The sequence below is a fragment of the Chiloscyllium plagiosum genome, chromosome 18 (genome assembly GCF_004010195.1).
Source record: "Chiloscyllium plagiosum isolate BGI_BamShark_2017 chromosome 18, ASM401019v2, whole genome shotgun sequence".
Lineage (NCBI taxonomy): Eukaryota > Metazoa > Chordata > Chondrichthyes > Orectolobiformes > Hemiscylliidae > Chiloscyllium > Chiloscyllium plagiosum.
In genome coordinates, this window is record NC_057727.1 from 45,545,385 (window position 1) to 45,559,511 (window position 14,127).

General features: G+C 37.9%; 1 protein-coding gene across 8 annotated transcripts in view; it reads right to left on the reverse strand.

Annotated features, from left to right (window-relative positions):
- foxp1b (forkhead box P1b) overlaps positions 1–14,127 on the reverse strand; it is a 422,867-nt gene that overhangs the window by 184,553 nt on the left and 224,187 nt on the right. For 6 of the 8 annotated variants that reach the window (XM_043708338.1, XM_043708337.1, XM_043708340.1 and 3 more), the window contains one exon: positions 10,851–10,940. The exons of 1 other annotated variant lie outside the window; for it this stretch is intronic. In XM_043708338.1, coding sequence (XP_043564273.1) covers positions 10,851–10,940 — 90 coding nt within the window. Of the gene's footprint in view, positions 1–10,850; positions 10,941–11,582; positions 11,603–14,127 lie in introns of those variants that run through there. One more of the 8 variants, XM_043708344.1, reaches the window with a different exon arrangement.

Sequence of the window (14,127 nt, forward strand, 5' to 3'; positions counted from 1 at the left end):
TCAACATCGCACCTTAGTTGAAACCCATTGCAAGAAAGTTAATAGAAGGTTTGTGTTGGGAATTAAAGCCATTGTGAGAAAGTTAATAGATTTGGGTTGGGAATTCCACTTTAAGATTTAAGCATTCTGCCTCAATTCCCTCAGCACCATCAGCAACACACACATGACAACAGACATTTGGGTAAGGTTGTTTAAGTTTATAATTCCTCTCCATTTTTGATTGCTGCATTTTAAAAGGGTTCTGCTTATGTTTATGTAAGTGGACCCACCTGACATTTGCAAATGACAATGGAGATATTCTGCTCTCATGGACAGCTGTTTTCTTTAACAAATATTGTTCCAAGCAAAACAGGTTTTGTTCCTGGTTTTGGTACAGGTGGGAGAAATTCTTATTTTTAAGTGTGGAACTTCACATGGACTTCTTCTTAAGCCTTTTTAATCTGTCCTTTTTAATACAAATACTGATGCATCCTTTTGAAATTTCCCTCAATTAAAAGATATGTCACAATCAGGTGAGCATGCTGATTTGGCTCCCCTTTATTTGACCTCCCTGTTTGCTCAGGTCAAAGGTTTAAGGCTTTTTTTTGCAAGTGGTTACATCCCCCACCAAGGAAAATGTAGTTAATTAAATTTTACAGTAACAGTAAGGGGCCAATCACAAGGATTTCTTGAGTTTAAACAGAGTAAGTTTGTTACTTGCTAACGCCAAGAAAAATAATAAAGACACACGCACACAAAAACACCAGTACCAAGTTAAAAGGACATAGTATTAAGAACAAAGGAGGATAAAAGAATATGTAGTCTAGAGCCTTTTGGGTCTCCTTAAGGCATAAAGGTTCACCCTGAGACCTCTATTTGTTAACTGATTTCTGGAAACACCAGTGGTTGTGAACATTAAGGCTATCTTTTAATATCTCACTTACATGGTGTTTCTTTACAGTTGCTGTGGTCAACAGGCTTCTACTCCTGGGAGAGAGATAGAGAGAGCCTTTTTCAGCTTGGTTCAGTTCTGCAAAAATCAACTCCACTGCCTTTTTCCAAAATTCTACTTGAAATTTCATCTCCAACATATGATTATTCTCATGATGGTGCAAGTTAGATAGGTTCTCAGGCTGTTTTCATGCCCCACCCCAGAGAAGGAGTTGACTAGTTTCCTTGCCTGGGGAAAATGTAAGTTCAGTACAAGCTGCCCTTGTCTAATCCACGTGGGTTCCATCCACATTAGTTTCATGACCCATCGCCAGACTGTGTGGTCAGGTGATTCTTGTGGCAATTTTAATATGACGTTTTTGGTTAATTTCTTTTTTAAAAAGCATCTCAGTCCTCTGTGACGGGTGTTCTGAAGAATTGAATAACTAGAGCAGTAGAGAAGGACTTTTATAGGGGATCAAGAATGTGCAGGTTAGATGGATTAGCCATACTAAATTTTCCAGTGTCCAGGTTTGGGAAATGCAGGGTTATGGGGATAGGGTAGGAGGGTGGTTCTGGGTAGGATGCTCTTTGGAAGGCTGGTATGGTCTCGGGCCAAATAGCTTGCTTCAAACTGTATAGATTCTATGATTCTATGAAGGAATCAAGTGTGGGAAGCTATGGTAAACCAAAGCAAAGAGACATGAGAGAATGGTGTTACTATGTGTAATTATAGACAGACCATGCCAGGAAGGAATAGAGATAACTCTAGGAGCCAATCAACATCCTACAGTCTTTGGGCTGAATCTTTCCAAAAATCAGTTCAGGCAATTTTGAAGAGACTCTTGAAGGTTTTCCCTCGGTTATCCCCATTTCTTAAAAAAAAACAGCTTTTGCACTGTTCACCTTATAATGTAAGCATCCTGCCTCTGTGGTGCCACTCTCATGTTTATCTTGCCCTCAATAGCACCAAATGCTGACCAATGCCCGGATTTTCTGGCATTCATACTAAGAGCACCAGATTTAAATCCATGCTGCGTACTACGTCAAAACATTGTCAGCTAGGTCTGAAGTAGCTACCTGGGTCAGTGCAGCATCCATAGGCTGAGGGAATGTGCAGCAACGCTGCTAGAAGATTAATGATCATTGGCACTCCATAAGGGTGAGTGCGACCATCTTCCCTTTGCTACTTTACACTCACTCTGACCCCAACACTGTACCAATATCCCACTAAGGCTGATGGCCTATCACTTTCAACATTGCAAGCAGTATCTTCCCTTAATGGGTCTTGCCACATTTGCTGGCTTACAACAGACCAGCTCCTAAGTGACAGTAGGCCACCTTGACTGGTCATCGCGACCAAACATGACGAGTTGCCTGGTTTTCTGTCTGTGCCAAAAGGCAACGCAAAGCATGGCAGAGATGCTGCAAGCACCCATGTAAACACAATATGACTGCACCAAAAAGGCAAGCTAAGAGACCCGAGTTGCACCCTGTTCCTTTGTATGAAATAGATGCCTGTCCCTGTGCACAGAGCTGTCTGGCAGCAGCACAATAATGGAAGGTGTTGCTGGGTTCTAAAATACAGTACTGAAGTGCTGAATCGTGTTATAAGTGAGCAGCAAATATGCCATGATAATTTAGTGAAGCTGGTATTTTGCCTGTGCTAACCTCCATGGGTGGCAGGTGCAGGCGATCGCTGATTATGGAGTATGTGAATGGGAAAGATGTTCGAAATAGGGGCCTGGAAAAGATGCCAACCAACTGCACCTACCAACTACCCGCTCAGACTTTCACGTTGAGAACGGTTGCCATCCAGTTCCTGTCCACCGCCTGGAAAAGAGCTATCTAAATATAAACGAGGCACAATTAAGGAATAAAGAGATGCAAATGCATGAAACATCATCCCTTGGTGCTCACTAACAAAATTCTCATCTGGCCGTTACAACGTCCAGCAGAAAATCGGACATGTTTTTCCTCAACACAAGAGCATCATTTGTCCGTTTCTGCTTTATTTTACCAACGGACTCACCATAATTCACATTGTTCAGGTCATTGGAAAATTCAGCCTCACAAAAAGGACAAAGCTAAAGGCTCTAAGACACTTGAATGCACATACATTGTGAAACAAAACAGATGAACTGATGGCATAAATAGAAGTACGACTGGATAATCATTGCTGCAGGCTAATACAGATTGGGACCAGAATATTGAAGGATCCATGGTATTTATGGAGGAATGAAAGATAGAAACTGGTGAGGGAACAGCTGTGTTAATTAACCATAGTATTTGCACAATCAAGAGGGATGAGATCAGTTCAAATAATCAAAATGTAGAAGCAGTTTGAGTAGAGATGAGGGATGGTAAAGGCAAGAAATCACTGTGGGAGTGGTACACAGGCCCTCCGAGAGGAATCACGTAGTATGATGTAGTACAAAGGAAGAAACAGAGACAGATTGTGAGAAAGGTACAATTGGAGTTAGAATATAGATTGGAAAAGATGGGCAAAGTTGGCCCTGCTAAGGAGTTCATACAGTGTATGAGGGACAGTTCTTTTAAAACAGATAGTTCTGAAGCCAAGCAGAAATCAAGCTACCTAGACCTGATAATTCATTAATTCATGGCCTCATACTGAAGGCGATCCTAAGTAGCAGCAATCATGATATGACTGAATTTTATATTCAGTTTGAGGGAGAGAAAAATGGATCTAAGATTAGTGTTTAAAACCTAAAGAATTGCATGACAGTATGCAAGCAGAGCTGGCTGAAGTAAACTGGCAAACTCTGTTAAGAAATCCAGACAATAAAGATGCTGCAACAAACATTTAAGGGAACACTTAAGAATATAGAGAATAGATACATTCCAACCTGAAAGAAACATTCCATTGGCAAACCCACAATGCCTCATTTACTGAAGAATTTCAAATTGAAGAGAAATAACAAATTTGCACAAAGATGGGTGGCAGATCAGAAGATTAGACAGAACATCTAAAAAAGCAAAAAAATTACAAAAAGGTCAATAATGATGGGAAAATGGAGTATAAGAGAAAGCTAGCTAGGAATATTTCAACAGATAGTAAAAGTTTATAGGTATTTATAAAAAAGAGTTAACAAAGTGAGCATTGATGCCATATAAAAGTGATTTTGGGGAATTAATAATGGAAAATTAGATCATGGCAGAAAAACTGAACAGGAGTTTTGCAGTGATCTTCACTACTGAAGGTAAAAGTAACACCCCCAAAATAGCAATGAACCAGCAAATAAAAAAGGAGGTAAGAATTCAATAAAATTACGATAATCATGAAATTGGGTATTGAACAAACTGTTGAAGCTGCAGACTGATAAATCTGTGATCCTGATGGACTTCCTCCTAAAGTCTTAAATGTAGTGTCTAATGTGGTAAGAGCAAATTACTTCAGATACTGGAGTCTGTACTTAAAACAAAAAGTGCTGGAAATCACAGTGGGACGGCAGCGTCTGTGGAGAGAGAGCAAGCTAAGATGATTCTTCAACAGAGCTCATCAACAGTCATCTAAACTTGAAATGTTAGCTTGCTCTCTCTTTACGGATGCTGCCTTACCTGCCTTGATTTCCAGCACTTGCTGTTTTCAGTGTCTGCTATGGTGTTGGTTTTAAATTTTGAGTATTTTGTAGAGTCGGGGAAGGTTCTGTTGAATTGGAAAATAGTAAATCTGACTCTTTTACTCAAAAAGGAAGGGAGACAGAACACAAGGATCTATGGGCCAGTTAGTTGAAAAACAGTCTTAGAGAAATTGGTAGAAGCTATTATTAAACATGTTATAGCCGAAACTTATAAAATTTCAAGGTAATAGTCCAGAATGAACATGGTTTTGTGAAGGGAAGTTTAACCAATTTATTGGAGTTCTCTGAACAACATGTGCTATGGATAAAGGAGAACCAATGATTGTGCTTACATAGATTTCCAGAAGGCATTTGATAAGGTATCAGATCAAAGGTTTTTGTGGAAAACAAAAACCCATGGTCTTGGCATAGACAGAAGATTGGTTAGCTATCAGGAAAGCAAGCAGGTATAAATGGGGCATTTTCTGATTGGCAAAATCTACCACATAAATCAGTGCTGGTACTCAACCTTTTAAACACTTTTATGTAAATGATTTGGATGAAAAAAACAAATGTATGGTCGCTAAGTTTGCTAAACACACACAAGTATAGTTAGGAAAGTAAGTTGTGAAGAGTGCATAAGGAGACCACAGTGGGCTGTAGATAGGTCAGCTAAGTGACCAAAGATTTAATACTTGGAATACTGTGTGTGAAAATGTGAAATTATCCATTTTGGTAGAAATTTGGTAAGCAAATTATCTGGTGAGAGATTGCAGAGCTATGAAATGCAGAGGGATCTGGGTGATCTAGTTCATGAATTACAGAAGGTTGGTATATAGTAACTAATTACCAAGTTTTATAAATTTTTTTTATCATGCGAGGAATTGAAAACAAATGTAGGGACGTTATGCTTCAAGGTAATGGTGAAACCACATCTGAAATATTATGTACCGTACTTGCCTTCTTATTTAAGGACATGTAAATATATTGGAAACAGTTGACAGAAGGGTTAATGAATTAACACCTTGAATTAAGAGGATTATTTTATGAGTAAAGATTGGACAGGCCGGTGTTATATTTGCTGAGATTTAGAAGAGGCATCCTGGTTGAAATATAAAAATCTTGAGCGGTCTTGGCAATGTGAGTGTGGAATCGGTGTGTTCGTTATAATCTAGATAATCTAGAACAAAGGATCATTGTTTAAAAATAAAGGGCAACCATTTCAGGCAGAGGTTTCTCACAGGGCGTCATAAGTCTCTTCTTCAAACGGTGGAGGTAGACTATTTGAAATTTTTTAAGACAAAGGTAGATAGATTCTTGATAGAATGGGTGTGGAATGTTACTGCGGTAAACAGGAATGTGGACATATCAGATCAGCGAATGGTAGAACAGGCTCAGAGTGCCTTACTCCTGTTCATATTTCATCTGTTCTTATGTTCCTATGTCCATGAAAATCCCAGGTATTAAATCAGACAATGTGCTTCAAGATCAATAATTCCTATTTTACATCATTGTGAAAGATAATGAAAACAATACATTGCTCACACTTCTGGATAATCCTAACCTGTCACAAAACAATAATGAAGTACTTTATCAAAAATCTCTTTTCCAATGGGAACTTCATTCACAAGTCACAGGGCAACTGTGATCATTTAGTGACAGCAACTCTACGCTTTATTGCTGTCCAATGTTAGCTGTAAATGAGGGAACAGAAATGTGCAAAAGATGCAGAAATGTGTTTTTGCAGACAAAAATTTGCAGACCTAAGATTCTCCAATGTTATTCATTTTTATTAAAATAGCCTTACTTTGAGTGACATAATTCGAAAGTCTCAGGAAAAATCCTAAAGCTTTCAAAATGGCAAAACATACAGATGTGAACCACACCCTTTCCCCAGTCTGTTTATGTAATGGACAACAGCTGTTAACACAAACATCAAAATAGCTCAGAAAGGGCAAAAACTTAATTTACACCTCTAGTTAGAGATGGGTAGGGGACAAACTTATAACTTCATTGATTGTCCATAATTCTAAAAGAAAACATACAAACAATAAAATCTGTTTAATTCAGACAGACCTTCTAAAATCTGTTTCTAATATCTGATATATGTAGCAAATTATTTCTGACAGAAAAACATTTTTTAAGTCCCCAATCTTTACTGGTCTCATATAATTGTGAAATCGTATGCAGGCTTTGCAAAGTAACTGTATATCCATAATAATCAATATAAGTCATTAAAAAAAAGCTATGCATAGCACTTGAAAGAAATCATAAAAATACATATTTGTGAATTAAATTCTACACTCCACAAGCAAGAAATGGAGCAGACTGATCTGTTGCATTGCTTAAACTGCACTCTCTTTCTAAACAAACCCTCAGCTTCATCCAAGTTCGACACATATGGATGGCAGCAATCCTACTGTCTTGCTATCTCAACTAGTTTTCTTCACTGGGCACCACGCCAACAGGGGTAGACCACCCCTCATTGTCACTTCTATAGTGTGGCGCTTGCACTAACTGCTGTTATTGTAGGCTTCAGGAAATATTCTAACCACTGGATGGGCTCCAGTGCTGTGCAGTAATGAGTTGCAGATTTGAGCCGTTTGGTGTGTATATGCTGGGACTTTGCTATGATGTGTACAGCACAGTAGTTCAAATACTGCCTACATAAACTAAAGGAAAAGGACCCTGAGCTCTCAACAGAGAAAGCCTCCAATTTCGAAGAAAGATCAGCTTTCATTGCCCACTGTGATCTTCATTCAATCAGCAATCAGAAAAGACGAAACCACTACACCATTTGACCTTAATGTGAAGCCCTTTAAACCACACAAAGATTTTACATAAATTATTATTAAAATATGAAACATGTTTTCAGATTTTTAAAAAATAATCTTGTGGGTTCCTGATCATTAAAGAAAAATTATACAATATCGAAGGCTAATTTTGAACTCAGTTTAGTTCTTAAATCCACTAATATTATTCTGGAAACAATGAGCACTGCTTGAAAAGATCACATCATGATGTTTTCACTGCTGCCTATACATACGTTGTATAATTCTCAAACAGCAGACACTTTCTATTCAGTAAGAAAATTACACAAATGAAGAGTACTTTAAACAGACAACAGTTATCAGTTACGTCTCAATGTACAGACGATTCTCACGTAACCTAGTCCAAAATATGAAATTTTGTTCCACATCCTGCTACCCAGTGTTGTTTGATAGCTTTTTTGTTTTCACAGAAATGAAAAAGGCTCAGAGTACATAGTTCTTGCATTACCTCATGCCTACATGCAATATGTTGACTTCACTTGTTTAAACTACGCATTAAGAAGTTCATTGTGGAACCATGTGGACATAACATCTTCAACACAGCTGCACATCACATAAACCGCAATAGGTGGCAGCAGCCTTCCCGTGATTCCAGACACAGCAGAATATTATTTCCACAATTTTAATGCCCCTGCTTGTAGCAGTGCTACAAAATAAAACTATATTTTTTCCACAGTACTAGTGGACTATCAGCAAGGGTCCAACGCTGTGGTTCCTAATTACCTTCTTCTTCACTCTTGATCCTGTGGCTCCTATAATTAGTTACCTGGGGCTGCAATCCAATTTGAAGTGATGACAAGAAAGTGATCCATGAAAAGTAATAAGTTAAATCCAATTTCAGTCTGCCTCTAATTAAATGCACATGGAACTAATGACTCAACCCTACCATTTCAGTGATAATGTTAATTAGCTAGGTGGGAGTCTCTTTTGTAAGATTCTATGGGTAAACCTAGTAATGGGGGAAGGGATGTCCATAATTACACGTGACATTTGAGGAAAATTGTAAGCAATTTGCACACTTATGACCGGCCCAGTACATTTAGTTTGTCTTTTGTCCCTCCTTGAAATGTTATGCTGTACATCAACTTGGGAGAATTATGTTCTACATCTCCAGGCAATATTTTGCATTCCAATATGAAAAGCTGATAACATTTTACACAATATCTGCTTCATGTAATCCACAAAGAGCATTCAAATTTATTTCTGCAAGCAACATCTGAAAACTAATGATGGCAAAAGATGAATGATACTTTATTCACTTAAAGGAAGATAGGCCCAGGTTTTAAGCTAAAGTCGGGTCAACGTGGATCAAAAAACTCAGTCCACCAAACAGGAATTTGTTGATCCAATTCATGCTAGAGAATGAATATTCCGACACCCTTCAACAATTGATAATTTTATTAGTTTACTGTGAAGAACATTTTTTGCAATTCAATACAGAAGCGTTCCCTAAATGATCGGCTCACTTTCACAGATAGAGCTGAACTTGTAAGATTACTATTCCTGCCATTCTTGATTGTCGGAGGGTGCTGGAGGTAAAGATATTAAAGATAATTCATTGTGTGCAAAAATGAATGCAGCTATAGTTGCTGACAGAATATTTGCCTGGATCATCTTGTTTCAGCTGGTGAGGTGCCTCTGATATTGGAGGAGGGAAGTAATGTCCAAATTCAGTTTCAATTGTGCCAATCAATTAATTGCAAAGACAAGTTTCTTTGCCGTCACTTAAGTTACTAATTCTTTTCAGTGCTTCAGTGAAGGATGGCATCTGTCAGTGATGTGAGATATTTTGCAACAGCCACTCAAAGTTTGCTACCCACTCATAAACAGTCTCAATATTAGCCCTTCAGCAGCTGACAACCTGAAGTTTGAGTCCTCTGAATAAGAAATCTGATTTTAAGTAAAAAATCTTTTCCTAACATGCATCATGCTCACTATCGAGAGTGGTGCAGAGTTTATAAATGAAATTTAATCTTCCTAAAAAAGATCTGGAGAGTTAACCCAATGAGAATTTAAGAATGATCCAAGCCCAACTGCTGGTCTCTGTGAAAGCTACCTGATCTCTGACCTTTAGGGTTGGTAAACAGGAATTGGGTCTTGTTCTAAACTCTGAATGGTGATGGAGGAATGGGGGCGATGGGGGAAGAGAGGAGGCTGTCACTCTTTGTGATTTTGACAATGGCTTCACCTAATTGTATGGAGTCATGCTGCCTGCCCAGTTAAGGGCAGCAAGCAAGTTCTCAAAGCTGGGGGATCACTCAGATGCTGTTAAGCCTGAAAAGAACACCCAGCAACAGCAAAGTAACTGAGAGGATGCTTCAACTTGGAGGTAACGCTCACTGCTTCATCCTAGAAATTTAATTATGGAAGAGAAAAAGCAGCCAGGCCACCACTGCAAGTGAGCTTTCCAGAATGGCCTTATCCTTTACTTACACCAAGGCATGCAGGGAGGTTTGTCCAGATTATTCCTGGTCTGCCAGCCCATGGCTGCATGTCTCCAAGCAGTCAAACTGCTTCCTAACTTATCAGGAAGTCGGAAGCCAACGGGAAATCCTAATTAGCCTTCTTTGACCTGGCTGACAAGGCCTTTAGTGAATCTAATGAAGCCCAAAACTATTTCAACACAAATGGTGGTGTCTAGAACAGGGAGCATTTGGCAAGTCAGCCAGCACTTGTATCTTTGAACTCTGTCACCTCTGTGCTCAAACTTGCCTAGTCCAGAAAATTCAGCCCATTGTGCGTGGATGTCAGTGGAGAACAGGACAGGTTACTGGAGATGCACATTGTTCAAGTGAGAACAAATATCCAAACATATAATTGAAACATGATATTTAGCCTTTCTTAAGAGTGAAAGCATAGTAGCTGATGTGATCATTCATTATCAATAAAATGTTGTAATCCTAGACTGGGCTTAGCGAAATGCAGATTTTTTAAAAGTCTATGATTTTACTGAGGCCAATAAAATGGTCAATTCATACAAATGGAGTGCATTTCACAATGTAGATTGTGAATAGGACAATGCAATGAACAAAAATCATTAATATAGTATAGGTGAAAATATAAAAACCAAAGATCTAAGACAATATTAGAATAAACATAGTACACATTTAATTCTTCTTGAATGCATTATTAAAACCTATATCAATAATGATCTCAGTGCGGGGGTGTCCAACCTTGATAAGAATTGACATTGGTTCTGTAACAGAATCCACTATAAAAGTGTCCTCGATAACAGCGTTCTTAGTTTGACTATGAATTGTGGCTGGTTTGTTTCTTTCAAATTATTTGAATTTGCACAAATAGGTGGTCAAAACAGTTCAAATTTTAAAAGTTCCCTTGGAAAATGAAATATCAACAACACAACAAACCACTTCCTCAGTACCTAACATTAGATTGAGTTTATACCAATCTTTTATACTAATTATGTTGCATTATTCTAATAAATATGGTACATGGCAGTTGTACACTGACATATTCTTCCCATAATGATTCGACACACACTATATATAATCTATAAATACACACTTACCTGTAAGGTTGGTTGCTTGTCATTTCCCTTGGGAGACTTTAACCCACTGGCTTGTTGCTGCAGCAGGAGCTGTCGTGCAACTTGAAAAGCCTACATAAAAAAGAGAATAACATTCACCTTTTAACCATAAATGGACCCAATGGGATAGTTTATGACTCCATCACACAAAGAAGGGTTACCACAACTGGCACTTCATATGGTTTGATTTGCTGCTTAAACCAACAAGCTAACACCCTTTTTTTTAAATAGATACATTAAATTTATTTCGATTGATGTCAGTGCCACATATAATTATGCCACATTACATTCTGTAAGTCTCTTTAAGCTTAAACAATGCTTTTCTTCAACATAAAGGTATATCAACAAAAAATTTTGCATGCCACTGTCTCTTTTCTCCATGAAAAGAGTATTCCATTTTCAGACTATATTGATGGATGGTTGTCAGTAGATATCAAATTTTCCAAAGGAACAATGCATTATAAAGAGCTGGCTAGCATGTTACAAAATAGCTAAACCCAAGAATCCCTCGTGGCTGTGAGTGGGAGAATAATAAAATGGGATATATTAAAATATCTTACAAATCAAAAAAAAACATGAGAGCTAACCTTAATGATACAAACGGTTGGATTTAAAGAAAATTAATGGTCAGATCATTGAATGGTTACTTACAAATACAATGATACTTGGGAATAATTAGAATTGAATTAAAGATTTCAGCAAAAGAAATCATACCATAGAATGCTGGTTTTAAAAGATTTGCGACGTACTAAACTATACACTGCTGGAAAAATAAAACCTAGCACAGTCAGTTTTATGCCCAGCTACTCCCTTTTCCTTCTGATAAATAATCAAACATACACTGTCCAGAATAAACAAAACCAACAAGCTGGGAAATTCGATGACCATCAGAACTATGAAGATACCAACAAAAAACAACCCACAGTTCCCACAGTGACTTTCAGTTCCACACCTACATCAGCATAACATCTGAGTAAATAAATTCAGTCACTCTTTCCATTCCCCTCCCCCATGTGATTACTCCCCTACTATTAAACAAATAGTTTAGACCAATTCCAAACATCTGACCACTGTTAATCACAAAAGACAACTTTTATGGAGTTAAATTTTATTTTGCAAACATTTATTGTGTGTGCTTTGGCAGACTGGCTCTTCTTTCACTACCTGTTATTTGATTCTAGTAAGCAGACTTTCTTTGGTTGTACAGTCATCTCCATTATTTACATACAAAATGAATGATTAAATATAAATTTGATTCTTTGTAACATTTTCCTTATTCATCAGCATGACCTAATTTGCCATCAATTTAAGGTTAAATCATAATATTTGCATCTTTCGACAACTCCCCTGTTCAGCTCTTTGGGACAGTTTAATTGGCAGATTTAATTCTGGATATGACACAAATAATTACAGAGTGGGGAAGTTTACCGAAAGATCTTAATGCCTCTAAATTTCCGTTGGCTTGCAGTTGTTCTTTGGCTGTTGCTGTAAAGCGGGGGCTGAAGAATGGTGTAAAGATGTTGAATAAACAGGAAGTGCTATGCAGCTGAAGCACTCTGAAATGAAAATAAACTGGAAGGCTGCCCTTTTTAGCCAGCAAAAAGGCCTGTTTCCACAGTAGCGATGCCCATATAAGTAAATGACAAACATAAGTGTGCAATAAGCCATCTTGACTTTGTTCTCAAATTTATCTTTGATTCTATTCATGATACTGCTGCTTTCTGTCAGGTGAGTGCCTCAATACAAACAGCTCCTCTTAAAAAAAATCCAATGCCTGCTTTGCAAGACTCCCAAGGAAAGACAGCTTGTAAAAGGATGAGCTGCCACACAAACATTTACAATAAAAATGGAACAAAATTCCTTTAGAAATCTTATTTCTGTTGTGGCAACTGCCTGCTGGCACACAGGGAGTGATTTGCTATTTTGCACGTAGTCTCTGCCTGTCTGTCATCCTGGGTGCTAATGCTCCAGTAAAATAACTCATTGGGAGCTGTCATGGGGATGTTTACACAAGACTGTTCCTTTCTTCATACAAGGAAAATTTTTCTGGAATTCATCTTCTTTTGATCTCACATTCAAAGCAACACCACTGTGATAGACGTACAAGTCTTAAAGCAAATCCAGACACTAGAGATAAACCACCAGAGGCTGACAGACAGCAGCATCTAAAGCTCACAAATGGGGGTAACAGCATGTTGCCTGAATATGTATTATGGCAAAAGAAAGACATATATTAGATGAAGCTGACTGTCTATGTATTAAAGTTCAAGAAAGTGATTATATGAGCAGTGTATCAGCTTAGAAAAGCAGAGGGAGCATAAGGCAAAGTCACTGTATCATAACGAAAGAAGTTTTGTTCTCCCAACTGATAATCTATGTACAAGGGATTCTGAAAATGTCAAATAGAAACTGCAGTGCACAGGTGACATATTGTAATGCTGGTTATGAAGATTACTGACATAGTTTATCTTATTAAACCTTCTCACACCAACTTGTCATAAATAGATTCTCATCCATCTGGAAATGGATGTGAGAAGGCCACAGGCTTTCCCCATAACATCTGATGCCAACGTTGGTTTCTAATTTGGTAATCAGGAAGTCTGTTCTTTCAGCAGTTAGTATTTTCCCTAGTTGGACGTGCCATCTAGTGGTTTGACTGTGAATGCATAAAACGAATTACAGATCCAAAATCTAGAGTTGAAGTGAACCTTATAACCTAACTCAACAGTATGCAAAATGAAAAAATTAATTCTCTCTAGTTGACTCTTGAAGGCACTGAGTCACAATAGACAATTCTTCATGGATCTCAGCATTGCTCGGCCAACTTACTTCTAAACCTAGACAGCTGTTCATCAGCCAAGAGGCATTTTGTCCTCATTCTACGTACATGTCCACACACATATCTATAAACAGACATAACTGGACGTCAGTCAAGAGTAGGAACCTCTTTTACCCCCATACTAAATTGGAGTGCTTAAGCTCAATTATAATGTTTTGTTGCTATTCCTCTTTAATATTAGCAAATTTAGCATGGGCCAAGGGATCAAACTGAGTTACTTTTCTCAAATGTTTATTGCACAACACACAGTTTACGCCCATTGAAATATCAAGGGTGGCTGGACAAGCATTTGTGAAGGCTACTTGACTTTATTTTCTTTCATTGTTAATACTGAATAAAAACTGCTGACGAAAAACATGCATGTATGTTTTTCTGATGCAGTAAATAAGTAATAGTTTGAATCCCCACCTACAGCAGCCT